The following is a 14,567-nucleotide window of genomic DNA, read 5'->3' as shown; positions in this document are numbered from 1 at the left end:
GCAAAAAAAAAATGTTTTTGCCATGTTGTAGAATCGGCCTGAGGTCTTAATGGGTTAATGCATTCATTGAATAGAGCATGGCAAGTGTGTGTGTGTGTGTGTGTGTGTGTGTGTGTGTGTGTGTGTGTGTGTGTGTGTGTGTGTGTGTGTGTGTGTGTGTGTGTGTGTGTGTGTGTGTGTGTGTGTGTGTGTGTGTGTGTGTGTGTGTGTGTGTGTGTGTGTGTGTGTGTGTGTGTGTGTTGGGGGGGTAGACAATAATGTACATAATACCATCACAGTCATGGAGAAACCTTGTATCTCCATATTTAAACTTTTTAAAGTTTGTTTTTTTCTCCATAAAGTGATGCCCTACTTTTTCATACAACGTTGTCACGTGAAAGCAGCAAATAATAGCACATGTGTGGCGCGTGGTGAGCTTGTAGATCTGCTATTTGTGAACATAGTTGTGTCTGTAGGTTTTATAACTATTGAACCAATGAAATGTATTAACAAGAGCTTGTGACTCAATAATAACTACATTGGATCCATTGGAAACGCAGGTTATTTTTTGTCCCCCCACTTCCTGAAAAGTAACAGTTTTGGACGTGCAAGGTTTCCACCCGACAGTGACGCTATGAGAGCCGTGGTCACCAGTGAAATGAAATTGCTGGTGCAGGCTGAACAAAGTATTAAATGAATAAATTCATTGGAGCCAGGTGTCAGTCAATATGGCCACGTTCTGAAAGTCTGCTCTCATATGGGAGGGAAATGCCTATACCCGACATTCAAATGGAATTGGCTCAACGTTGCATATTGGCACTGTCGACTGGAAGCCTTGTTTGTCCAAAAGTTACATTTTTCAGGAAATACACAAAAATAACCTGAAAAGAATGGTTCCAGTGTACTTATTATTTGGTGAAAAGTATTTGTTAATATTTTTCATTGTAACGCGTCACAAAGCTCGGCTAGTTAAACAACTTTTTTGGGGATACATTCTTGCACGATGAAATACGGACATTAATTTCCGGAAAGTAAGTTAGTAAAGTTGAATTATGGAGATACTGTACAAGGTTTCATTATTACTGTATATTCATTTGATTGAACTGCCTTCACTCGCACCGCGATGACAATGTGAACGTGTGCAGCAGCGTTTAGCATTTATGCTGATAACGCAGCTAGAGAGTTCGCGTGGTCACATTACCTACAGTATCAGTCAGCAATATGTATTGCTTTCCAGTAGTCGGCCATCTTACGGTCTGAAGTTTGTCAGTATTTTAATTCATTCTGGTGCTTTTGCTGCAGATTACCGGAATGCCTTCGGACACTCGTTGCTGTAATTGTCTGCCATCTCTATGCATCTAGCATCTAGCAGTCACATAAACGATCTGACGGTGGCATCCCTACTGTCCCAAAGACACATGCCCACCAAAAATATAAATATGTCACAGTCAAAAGGTCAGACATATCGAACATCAGTCTGAAAACATAGGACTTAATTCACTTGAATTAATTGCTGATTAACACATATACTGCCAATCCCGAGATATCTCGGGACATTAAATCCACCCGTTACCTGCGTATCCCGAGATATCTCGGGATCGTCTTTCTATGTGGTTTAATAACGAAAAAAAAATGTTTTGGTACCATCCTTGATTTTTTTTTTTTTTCCCCATGACGCTTCCGACCCATCCTATGAGAAAATTTCCGACAACCGTTTCCGGTTCGTTTTTTATCTTGAAAAAACAGTTTTTCCATGGTGTTGGCTAAAGATCATGGTTTTCACACGGTTTAAAAAACGAATGGTAAGCTACGGTTGTATTTTCTTTTCTTTGATCGACGAACGGTTATCCTCTTTGTGTTTAAAAACTAAGCTAAGCTAATCTAAGATGGCCGGTGGGGAAACGTCACAGCCACGTCACAGCCAAACGGATATGACGTTTGCAGCCTCTTTGGGCCGCTGATATCACAGAAGAAGAAGAGAAAAAAAAAGTGTAAACATTATGAGGGCTCGCACGTCCGTCGTTGCTGTTTATAAACACCATCCGATCGCGGATTTTAATGGATATCATTTTTTTGTGAACGGTTCAAAAGGCTATAAAACTCAAAAACGCTGGCAGTGGGTGAGTACCTTATGAATAAACTCTGGCAGGGAATGTGTTAACATGGCGCGTCCAATTAAGTGGGCGTCCAATTAAGTGGACGCCCACTCACGTCTTATTCAGACATCTAAATTACAAGAGTCATAAAAAAGATATACATATATTTTATTACTGCAGGACGCCATCCTATCAGAATGAAAGGAATGGGTCGTTGGTGCCCGTATCCGCCCAGGCAGTGCATTGTGGTCCAGTTTCATGGGCGCACGGTCATTAGTGAAATATTAGCAAGTCGTTAAAACAAGTAATCAGTGCACTAGCAAGTCATTAAAACATGTAATGGCCGCGCCTTCTGCACTTAACATTAGTTCACACAATGAAAGCAGATTGTTTACTTGCGTACGACGGTGTTGCTGCTTGCCGGAAATAGCCGATCTACAAGCTCACAACGTGTTGCTTCACGGCACGTTGTGAGCTTGTAGATCGGCTACTTTCTGGGAGTTATGAATTAAGTAAGGATACCAATGCATTTTGGTTGTTTTGTTTGTGTTGTTCTTCATTCCCCTTTTATGACAGGGAAACGCATACATCTTTATTATAAGAAATCACTGTTTTAATGTCTTTAGGCCCTTCATCGCGAAGAGTTGTAATGAGCACAAATCCATAAATACTGTTTGTATGAAACAACAGTTAACCCATTAAGACCTGGAACTGTGTCATTTTTAGATTTGAGCTAAAAAGCATTATTTTACACTTTGGGCTATTCAAAAATAGCAGATCTACAAGCTCGTAGCGCGGCACCGAGTGCCGCGCTACGAGCTTGTAGATCTGCTATTTTTGAAAAATCGTGAAAATGTGTGCAAATCTTTGAATATAAATATTTTTAAAGCGAACATTTTTAACTCAAATTGTTGCTTCTGGGGGGGTCCCTGGAACCAAATATTTTGATGGGGGTCCGTGGCCAAATACATATAATTTTGGGGGTCCTTGACATGAAAAAGATTGAGCACCACTGATATAGAAACATACGTTTTTTTGAGAATGTTGAGATTTAGGAGACATGTAGAATCGGCTTCAGGTCTCAATGGGTTAAACATAGGCCATGCGAAACATAGGATTGTCATCTCGACACGCCAAATACACCGGTGGCAGTCGACAAAGCGATTATCGGCCAATATGATTACTAAAACGACGTCAAATGAAGCATTATACGGAATCACTGGCACTGGCTTCATCCAAATGAAGTTCCATTCATGTGACATGAACACGGCTACGGTCTATAATAGTGGGTTGTGTCCGGCCACAGCCCCCATGTGAGGTCGTGCTCCGGTAGGACCCCCCCCCTGTGCCAACTCTCTGCCGCTCTCTGACTCAACCCTCCAGCACATGGCATATATCCTTTTTTTCCTCCATAAAACCGTGCTCTGTCCCTGCGGGGAGGCCCCTGTTGGCCTTTGTGCCATTGCCATGCCATCCCTTCCTGGCCTGGCCCCGGCCCCGGCCTTAGCCCCTGATGCCACCGTCAGGTGCCGTCCAGCTCAAGTGACTCATTACTGCCGCTACGAAACCCCCCTCGCTGCTTAACTAACTAGCTAGTTCCTCCTCCTGGTCTGGTAGTGTGTTATGTTCTTGTCTGACCGTCGTTCACTGTCCTCAGGCTAGTGTACAGTACGTGTTGTTTTTACTGTGAGGTCGTTAACACATTAACCGCCAAGAACGTAGTCCTACGGTCCGTTAAATCCAACTGTTAAGCGCCGAGACCGTAGTGCTACGGTCCGGTTGCTTTTTCCTTTTTTTCTTTTTTTTTTTTTTCTTTTTTTTCAATTTTCTAGACGGACCATTTTCAGTGTAACACCACCGGAAGTCGACCGGAAGTGCGATCCCGTTTTTTTGTTTCCCGTCGGCCTCCATTCTAAGGCGCACACTAAAACCCTTGTTTAGCCTGTGTAGTTTTTTCTCCTCGCATTTCCCATGTTAACATAAACGGTCAGAACTCAAACATGGCGGCTCCGTTTGACACGTGGTCTGCGTTGGTAGACACAGGGACATGTGCACGTTGTTTACAAACAGTCCATCGCGCATTCTAAAGGATTTTAACGGGGCCTATGGCGACGTGAAAAAAACAAAAAAACAACAATAAAACCTTGGCACTGGTGAGTACATTCTGAGATTAGCCCTTGGCGGTGGATGTGTTAAGATGTTGGAGGAGCTGCTGTTTGTTCTTTCATGACACTGAATCCATGTAAAAGGAGACATTCGTCACCGGCCGTGGTCCCATTGTCCCCCATGTACCTCTATGCATGCTGGATCACTGACTCTGGCCCTCAGGGCCAGCACTGGATAACTGCTTTAACCCATTAAGACCAAGACAAGCATCTGTCTTTTTAGATTTTAACCACTTTAACCATTATCTTATGCTTTGGCTATTCAAAAATAGCAGATCTACAAGCTCATAGCGCGGCACCGAGTGCAGCGCTATGAGCTTGTAGATCTGCAATTTTGTGGAAAATCATGACAATGTGTGCAAATCTTTGAATATATGTATTTTGTAAATCGAACATTTTTAACTCAAATCTTTGCTTCTGGGGATTCTACAAATGTCTTCTAAATCGTAACAGTTATTTGAAAAAAAAAAACATATGTTGCTATAATCAGTGGTTCTCAAACTTTTTCATTTCAAGGACCCCCCAAAATGATATATATATTTGGCCACGGACCCCCATCTCAAAATGTGTTGTCCAGGGACCCCCCGGAAGCAAAGATTTGAGTTAAAAATATTCCCTTTCAAAATATATATGTGTTCGAAGATTTGCAAGCATTTTCACGATTTTTCAAAAATAGCAGATCTACAAGCTCCTAGCGCGGCACCGAGTGCCGCGCTATGAGCTTGTAGATCTGCTATTTTTGAATAGCCAAAGTATAAACAAAATGTGTTTGTGGTACATATCTATTTTAGCTGCTTCTGACAGCATAGTGTTTGATGTGGTGTCCTATAATATGCAGTAAGCTGCCAGCCTAAACAGCCTTGATCAATTTTTATCGGCTAATTAATTTAAAATGTATGTTAGGATACTCACTGGGAAAATGTCCAGAGTATCTGAAGCTTGGAGAGAAAAAAAAGCCTTTCATAAAACAGACGGATAGAAACTATCAAGGTGTAGTGCATGCATTATTCAATTTGAAATGTAATCTATAAAATGACAGCGCTATCATATGTTTAAATTGACATTTTCCACGTATACAGTGTGCAGATCGTGGCTCAAAATGGAAATTGAAACTCGATAATCCTGGTTGTATGCGATCATGTGTGATTTTACATTTTAACCCATTAAGACCTGGAACTGTGTCATTTTTAGATTTGAGCTAAAAAGCATTATTTTACACTTTAGGCTATTCAAAAATAGCAGATATACAAGCTCGTAGCGCGGCACCGAGTGCCGCGCTATGAGCTTGTAGATCTGCTATTTTTGAAAAATCGTGAAAATGTGTGCAAATCTTCTGAATATATATATATTTTTAAAGCGAACATTTTTGACTCAAATCTTTGCTTCTGGGGGGTCCCTGGAACAAAATATTTTGATGGGGGTCCGCGGCCAAATACATATCATTTTGGGGGTCCTTGACATGAAAAAGATTGAGCACCACTGATATAGAAACATGTGTTTTTCAGAAAACTGTTGAGATTCAGGAGACATGTAGAATCGGCTTCAGGTCTCAATGGGTTAAGAGAGAAGCACGTTTTCAAATGATGTAAGTCAGGCAAGCGACGTAAGCTCTCTAAGCATGTAAGTCTATGCAGCCGCAGTGTTAGAATCAGATTGGTTTTGTCAAGTCTGAACACTAAACGCTACAGATTTAGCATTACTCACGCCGATGCCGTTTATGCCATTACCACAGCAACCGATGCAGATAGGTCGACAATGTTCGAATAGACGGATCGGATCGCTTGCAAATAACAATGAGGACAGTCAGTCCTACAGATCAGATTTGAGAACTTAACTTTATTCACAACACACTTCATGAAAATCCAGCCATCCCTTCTCAAGCTATTAAGCGTACAGGCGGACTTCGACCTTGATTTTGTCCTCGACCCTTTCCACCCAAAACTGTATACTCTCTCCCAGTGGTGGAAAGTAACTCATTACATTTACTCAAGTACTGTACTTAAGTACAATTTGGATGTATTTTTACTCTACTGGAGTATTTCCAGTTTGTAGTGCTTTTACTTCTACTCCACTACATCTCAGAGGCAAATATTGTACTTTTACTCCACTACAATTATTTGAAAACTTTAGTTACTAGTTACTATGCAGCTATACATTATTGTATTATAAAACATATATTAACCACTTTAGCCCTATTTTATACATAGGCTGTTTGAAAATATCAGATATGCAAGCTCACAACATGTCGCAATGTGACACGTTGCGAGTCAGCGATCTGCTATTTTCAAACATTGCAGTACTTACTTTTGGTACTTTAAGTATATTTTGATGACAATACTTGTACTTTTACTCAAGTATTAATGAACACAGGCCTTTTACTTGTAACAGAGTATTTTTATATTGTGGTATTGCTACTTTTACTTAAGTCAAATATCTGAGTACTTCTCTCCGGGGCAGGCTACTGATCAATTCCCACCAATTTTTTCATCTGGCAGCTGGTTATCCAGTTAGTGTTGCTATGCAGACAAACAAACCATTGCACACACACACACACACACACACACACACACACACACACACACACACACACACACACACACACACACACACACACACACACACACACACACACACACACACACACACACACACACACACACACACACACACACACACACACACACACACACACTAGGGCATTCACCGAATAGTCGAATATTTGAATATTCGACTATTCGAATATCAAAGCCACTATTCGACGTTGTAAACCAACGTCGAATAATCGCTATTATTTAAATAATAATAATAATAATTATTATTATTATTATTTTTTGATTATTTTTTTTAGATTTTGTTGATTTTTCTTTTTTAGCAGGGGCTTCTCAACAGCAGACAAGCAGCTATGAGCTCTTGTGTTGGTAGTTCTCCTAATCTATTCACGGTTGATTATTGTCAAATCATTTCATACTGTATGTGACGTTGTGCCGTCACTCAATGTAGGTAGTGTTGCGCTGAAACAGCAGCGCGCATCCCAGAAAGATGCCTTGTAACGACCGGACCGAAGGATGGAACTATGGTTGTTGTTGAACATATTGTAGATGGGATAGGCTTGGAAAATCATTTGACTAATTCCAAGTTAAATGAACTGAATTAATAAGTTCGCTACGTTTCTTTTCAACCAGAGCCGTGGTATCGCAGAGCAGAGCAGCAGCAACGCATGTTATGCTAGGCTTCGTCGTAGGAGAGTGTTGTAGCGAAAATAGCAGATCTACAAGCTCACAACGCGTCCATCCGTGAGGCAATGTGCAGTTGCCAAGCTGAATGGCTGGAAAAACAACCTCCACACATTTTACACTCTAGCTTTCAAATCTATCCATAAACCTTCTGGTTAGCAGTCACATCCCATTAGTTATGCTATCATGAGCTCAGTAGGTCAACCTCGACAAAATGACGACGTGAACATTACGTGCACCGTCTACTTCCCGATACATCTTTAACAGGTTGAAATAATTCTGTCTGTTTTGCCAGCCAAGCTAACCCCATGATTGAGCAGTCTTTTCCCCCCTACAAATCCCATCCTCTCGTCGTAATTTGTCAATCATTACAGTCCACAGTGATGGGGAATTGTGAATTTATGCTTTGGCCCGGAGCTCGCGCTGAACTTTGCCAGGGGGACAGGTGGTAATAGCAAGTCACTGTCGACTCGCCAGCCAACGAGCACACGGGGCCCAACTAAATGCTATTGATGGCTTTGTTTCAGATGCATGCTTGTTTTTGCGTTCTCCTCCCTCTTGTCTGGAATATGGCTTTGTTCAGACAGTATGTAGTATGGAAAAAAAAAAACAACGACTTGAAAACCGATTTGTTTGTTTATTTTTTTTTCCGTATCAGATGTGTCTCAGTCTGGATACTTGGACACTTAACCCATTAAGACCTGGGATGCATCGGTGTCATTTTTAGATTTGAGCTAAAAAGCATTATTTTACACTTTGGGCTATTCAAAAATAGCAGATATACAAGCTCGTAGCGCGGCACCGAGTGCCGTGCTACGAGCTTGTAGATCTGCTATTTTTGAAAAATTGTGAAAATGTGTGCAAATCTTTGAATATATATATTTTTAAAGCGAACATTTTTAACTCAAATCTGTGCTTCTGGGGGGTCCCTGGAACAAAATATTTTGATGGGGGTCCGCGGCCAAATACATATAATTTTGGGGGTCCTTGACATGAAAAAGATTGAGCACCTCTGATATAGAAACATACGTTTTTCAGAAAACTGTTGGGATTTAGGAGACATGTAGAATCGGCTTCAGGTCTCAATGGGTTAAGCACAACCGGGAGGGTCCTATCCGAGAATCTAAGGCCGCTGCTCAGGTTCACAAGGGACCAGCATATCTAAAAAAATCTAACTAAGAGTCTGGCCCTTGGTGACACTTTAGAAGTCATCAGCAGAATCTTAAAATCAATTCTGAAACTCAGAGGCCACCCAGGCAGTGGAGAGAAGCAAGAATGGGGGTGTAATATGGTTGCGTTTCGTTGAATTGATTAACGGTCTATAGCAGCTGAATTGTGCACCACTTGGAGACAGCAGATTGCTTTTTTTTTTTTTTTTACCGAGCCCTTGAGGACAGGGAAGTCGATTAATGCGTAGAAATTGATGAATCGTGTCACAATAATCAAATTGAATCAATTTGTGTTGAATTTGGAGACGACGCAACGCATCGTCAAGTGTCATAATTGAATCGAGTCGCGAGATTTACAGCTCCACAGATTGCTATTGTTTTAACCCATTAAGACCTGGAACTGTGTCATTTTTAGATTTGAGCTAAAAAGCATTATTTTACACTTTGGGCTATTCAAAAATAGCAGATCTACAAGCTCATAGCGCGGCACCGAGTGCCGCGCTATGAGCTTGTAGATCTGCTATTTTTGAAAAATCGTGAAAATGTGTGCAAATCTTTGAATATATATATTTTTAAAGCAAACATTTTTAACTCAAATCTTTGCTTCTGGGGGTCCCTGGAACAACATATTTTGATGGGGGTCCGTGGCCAAATACATATAATTCTGGGGGTCCTTGACATGAAAAAGATTGAGAACCACTGATATAGAAACATACGTTTTTCAGAAAACTGTTGGGATTTAGGAGACATGTACAATCGGCTTCAGGTCTCAATGGGTTAATATATAGAGTAACGGTTTCTATACATATTTCATGTGCAAATAAAAGCCCACATCCTGTAGTAGATTTTTTATTATTTGCAGAGCTGCACACCAGACCCATTTATCTCCCTCCTTTTTTTTCACACGCTCTCCAATTCCCATGGTTCGCCCCATGTCCATTTAAATGCAACTCTCACGTTGGGTTCTGTCACAGAGGCGTGTGCGTGCGTGTTTTCTTTATGTATATCGTCTTCGTCTGGCAGAACCTTGTATCTCCATATGTCTTTTTTTTTTTTCATACAAAACAAATCTTCAAGCATCGCGGCACGTTGCGATGCCACGCAATGATGGCGTCTGTCTGGCAGTGGTGGAAAGTAACTAAGCACCTGTACTTGAGTACAATTTTGTGGGATTTGTACTTTGCCTGAGTATTCCCAATTGGTTATACTTTTACTTGTACTCCACTGCATTTCAGAGGCAAATGTTGTACTTTATACTCCACTACATTTATTTTAAAACTTTAGTTACTAGTCACTTTGCAGATATACAGTATTACATTATATAACATACATTAACCACTTCAGCCCTATTTCATACCCATGATATTTGAAAATAGCAGATCCGACGCGTTGTGAGCTTGTAGATCTGCTATTTTCAAACGTTATAGTACTTTTACGTTAGGTACTTTAAAAGTACATTTTGATACCAATACTTTTGTACTTTTAACTCAAGTCGATTTTTAATTCCGGACTTTTACTTCGAACAGAGTACTTCTACATTGCAGTATTGATACTTTTTTTACTTAAGTAAAACATTTGAGTACTTTTTCCACCACTGCTAAGTGCTAAACCCGGCCGGATGCTCAAGCCGTCACTCAAAAAAAAAAAAAAAAAAGCCATACCTAAGTATGTCAGAGAGAGAGGGGGGGGGGGGGGGGGGGGGGGCTGCAGAGCTGATGGGATTCGAGTGGGGGTGTCGTGCACTCTGATTGCAACCCCCCGATAAATGCAGCATCCCCGGTGGTTCTGAAACCTTTCAATCTCAAGGACCCCCATTCCCGTAACTCTTGAGAGCGTACAGATGGAACCAAATGGACCCATCTGTACGTACGCTCTCAGAATGACAGACCCCGAGGGTCCCTGGGACCAGTGGAGTATCTGATATGAGGCAGCCTTGCTTTTTTTTGTCTTTCTTTCTTAACCCATTAAGACCTGGAACTGTGTCATTTTTTGATTTGAGCTATAAAGCATTATTTTACACTTTGGCATAGTGCGGCACCGAGTGCCGCGCTATGAGCTTGTAGATCTGCTATTTTTGAAAAATTGGGAAAATGTGTGCAAATCTTCTGAATATATATATATTTACAGCGAACCGTTTTTAACTAAAATCTTTGCTTCTGGGGGTCCCTGGAACAACATATTTTGATGGGGGTCCGCGGCCAAATACATATAATTTTGGGGGTCCTTGACATGAAAAAGATTGAGCACCACTGATATGGAAACATAGGTTTTTCAGAATACTGTTGAGATTTAGGAGACATGTAGAATCGGCTTCAGGTCTCAATGGGCCCCACGGTAATATGCTTTTTTGTATTTTTTTTGTATGGTTGGACAGAAAAGGGAAGGTCTTGCTCCCATCTTGTGACCCAGAGACAAATCTGGTTTTCATGACAGCGTGTAGCGTTGTAGGTGAAGTGTTAGGCCAATGGTTCTCAAAGTCTTTCGTGCCAAGGACGCCCGAATTGATATGTATTTGGCCGCGGACCCCCACCTGAACATATGTTGTGCCGGGGGAGTTTTGAGTTCAAAATGTTTGCCTTTAAAAAAATATATATATTTAAATATTTGCACCCATTTTCAAGATTTTTCTAAAAAATAGCAGATCTGCAAGCTTGTAGCGCGGCACTCGGTGCCGCGCTACAAGCTTGTAGATCTGCTATTTTTTTTGAATAGCCAAAGTATAAACTATGGATACAGCGGTTACAATGATCGTGATGCTTTATTAACTCATTCATTGCCACATGACGTCTAAGACGTCCGTTTGTATCGCCATTGTTAAGCCCTGAGCGCCACGTGACGTCTTAAGACGTCATCAAAAATAAAACAAATTTCAAAAAATAATCTTTTTTTGGAGGGGGGAAAAAAAAATCTGCCCAAGATATCATGATTAGAAAATGTGCTGCTCCATTCACTCTTTGTTTAACTTCTTACTGAAAAGGGCTGTATCTCGGCTCCTGAGCACTTTTTTGGGGCGGTGTAGCCGCCCCCTATAAGTGAGTTTTGGACACCGACCAAAAGATTTGTATACCCCCTAACCCTTCCATTGTTAATGCAAATCGATACTTTTTTCATATCAGCCAATCACATTACAGCTAGTGTCATCACCACTAACTGTAATGTGATTGGCTGACTTTGCAAATTCAGGACTGTGATTGGCTAGCGAAACACATGACACATGTGCAGCCCTATGAATAGCAGTATGGACTTTAAAAAAAGTCATTTGTCCTTTTTTTTAAGTGAGTCATGTTGTGATGACCACACACCGCCCACTTCACACTGGGTGTGATTTTTTTTTTACAAGGAATTTTTGGATCTGGCACTGGGACAACACAGCCAGAAATAAGTGTGGCACTGAATGAGTTAACTCATTTTGCTGCTTGAGAATCAAACTGACTGACGGTGTGTGTCCTCTCTCTCTGTGTGTCCTCCTGTCCCTACAGACCATCTTCACTCTGCTGCTGGGGCCCTTCACCTTCTTCAGCGCCCAGAAGACCAAATATCTGCAGATCCTCACCTCCCTGATGCGTTGGATTGGTAAGGCAAAAAAAAAACGACTTTGTCATCATCGCTTAATCGTATGAGATAATAACAATTGTGCAACACTATTGAAACACGCTAAAAAAAACAACAAAGACACACGCTTCTCGATTATTTGGTTAATCGAAAAAGTAAGTATCACTACTTAAAGGAGACACACCATGAATTTAAAAATATATATTTGATATTTAATATCATATGGTGTATGTCCCTCAAACCATTTTCAAAAGGTTTGAGCCTAAATCAACACTCAGATATACTCATCCCAAGTCAATTCTCTCAGGCTTATAAAACACTTTCAGCTGCAATGCCAAAACGTCCTGTTGGGCAGAGGGGTGCTACTGAGCAATTCTGTCTGTCAAAATACATGGGCAGAACGTTTCGTGATGTAAGCAAACATGCCATTTCTGAGATGGCCTCTTCAGACACGCCCATTCTGAAAATCTCTGAAATGAGAATGAATGACTGAATGTTAAAAAAAAATATTTTTTGGGGTACAATAGACACTGGGGAGCCCAAAAAATACCAAAAAAATTAAAAAAAAGTGAAATTCATGGTGTGTCTCCTTTAAGCAATTTGGGAACCCATCGTCAAAAAAAAAGGCCTCTGCTGTTTTTTTTTACCTTTGATTTGACTCTGGGGGAGGGTATAAATGGAACGCTGCCGACTGGAAACCGTTGTTTTGGTCTGCCCTCAGCCCTCCACTACCGGGGGGTGCGCCTATGTTTTCATTACCACTAACACCATTTCTCCCACGGAACATGGATCGTTTTGGTCATAAGCCCACTTGTTTCTATACGATGAAAGAGCAAGTTAACATGTTATTAACTTTCCGTGGTTTTGTCGGCTCCGAGGACGCTATTGTTAAATGAGTTTCGGTTTGTTTCCGTCGGGAAGCGAGCGCACTATACGTAAATCCCGCCCACTACATTTGATTGGGTAAAGCGTGGCTTGCTTCCTGATCCTAAGGCATGCCCACTTGTAGGCCAATGTTGACACGTTCTGAACGGGGCTCCCGACAGATTTTAGTTGCGCAGCTCTGAATCTGTTCTTGAGCGATTACTACTTAACTCATTGAGTGCTATTCACATGTTTCACGTGTTTTACCGCTATGGTGCAACGTGCCAATCACATGTTAACCCATTGAGACCTGAAGCCGATTCTACATGTCTCCTAAATCCCAACAGTGTTCTGAAAAACGTATGTTTCTATATCAGTGGTGCTCAATCTTTTCCATGTCAAGGACCCCCAAAATGATATGTATTTGGCCGTGGACCCCCATTCAAAATATTTTGTTCCAGGGACCTCCCAGAAGCAAAGATTTGAGTTAAAAATGTTCGCTTTAAAAATATATATATTCAAAGATTTGCACACATTTTCACGATTTTTCAAAAAATAGCCAAAAGTGTAAAATAATGCTTTTTAGCTCAAATCTAAAAATGACACAGTTCCAGGTCTTAATGGGTTAAACGTGTTTTTGAAAAAATAGTAAAAAAATGAATAAATAAAAAACTTTTGGAAAAAAACGTTCAGAACCCAAGATATCATTATCTGAAGATTTGCAGCTCCATCCACTCCTTGTTTAACTAAGGCTGTATCTCGCTTCCTCCACTTTTCTTTTACTTTGAAAACATCTCTGGCACTGGGACAACATAGCCAGAAATAATTCTGTCACTCAGTGTTTTGAGTTTTTGAGAATTATTGCCAGAATTGTCTGTTTTATGTCATGTTTCTTTGTGAGAACTGCGGATGAAAACTAGCATCTTTGCTAATTCCGGTGTATTCACGTCGTGACGTTCATTAATATGCATTGATCTGTCCAAATAAACAAATAAATAAATACAAAGTGAGTTAAGATCACTATGAAAATAATGGATGGTTGCAGCCCTACATAAGAGCTGTATAATTTGTACCTGTTTGACAGTCAAAGAGACATAGTCAGACATCCCACAAAGGTTAATTGCATTCATAAACGGTACCTGCGAAAAGTTTTGCATACACATGATGTAGAGCAAATCAAACATTCAACAAATGATGCTGATATTTTTTTTTTTACATTTTAGAAAAAATCTTGAAAGTATTTGAACATGTTTGAATAATTTAGCATTGTTTTTTTTTAACTCAAATCTTCTCTTCTTCTTGGGGGTCCGCGACCAAATACATATCATTTGGGGGGAATGTTTGAGAACTATTGATTTAAAAAGGCATCCGTAGAATCGGCCTCTGGTCTTAATGGGTTAACCCTTTAAGACCGGGTACGCATCTGTGTGTCATTTTAGGATTTCTTTGGCTATTCAAAAATAGCAGATCTACAAGCTCATAGCGCGGCACCGAGTGTCGCGCTATGAG

The 14,567-nt window shown here is 40.7% G+C and overlaps 1 protein-coding gene across 1 annotated transcript in view; it reads left to right on the top strand.

Annotated features, from left to right (window-relative positions):
* tmem104 (transmembrane protein 104) overlaps nt 1-14,567 on the top strand; it is a 183,538-nt gene that overhangs the window by 111,179 nt on the left and 57,792 nt on the right. Inside the window, exon 9 of the mRNA XM_084072389.1 lies at nt 12,122-12,215. Within this exon, the coding sequence (XP_083928515.1) occupies nt 12,122-12,215 (94 nt within the window). The remainder of the gene's footprint in view (nt 1-12,121; nt 12,216-14,567) is intronic.

This window comes from Gymnoscopelus microlampas (genome assembly GCF_963454915.1).
Source record: "Gymnoscopelus microlampas genome assembly, chromosome: 11".
NCBI classification, from domain to species: Eukaryota; Metazoa; Chordata; class Actinopteri; order Myctophiformes; family Myctophidae; genus Gymnoscopelus; species Gymnoscopelus microlampas.
Note: the sequence above shows the minus strand (reverse complement) of the source record. Positions and strands in the feature narration are given on the sequence as shown.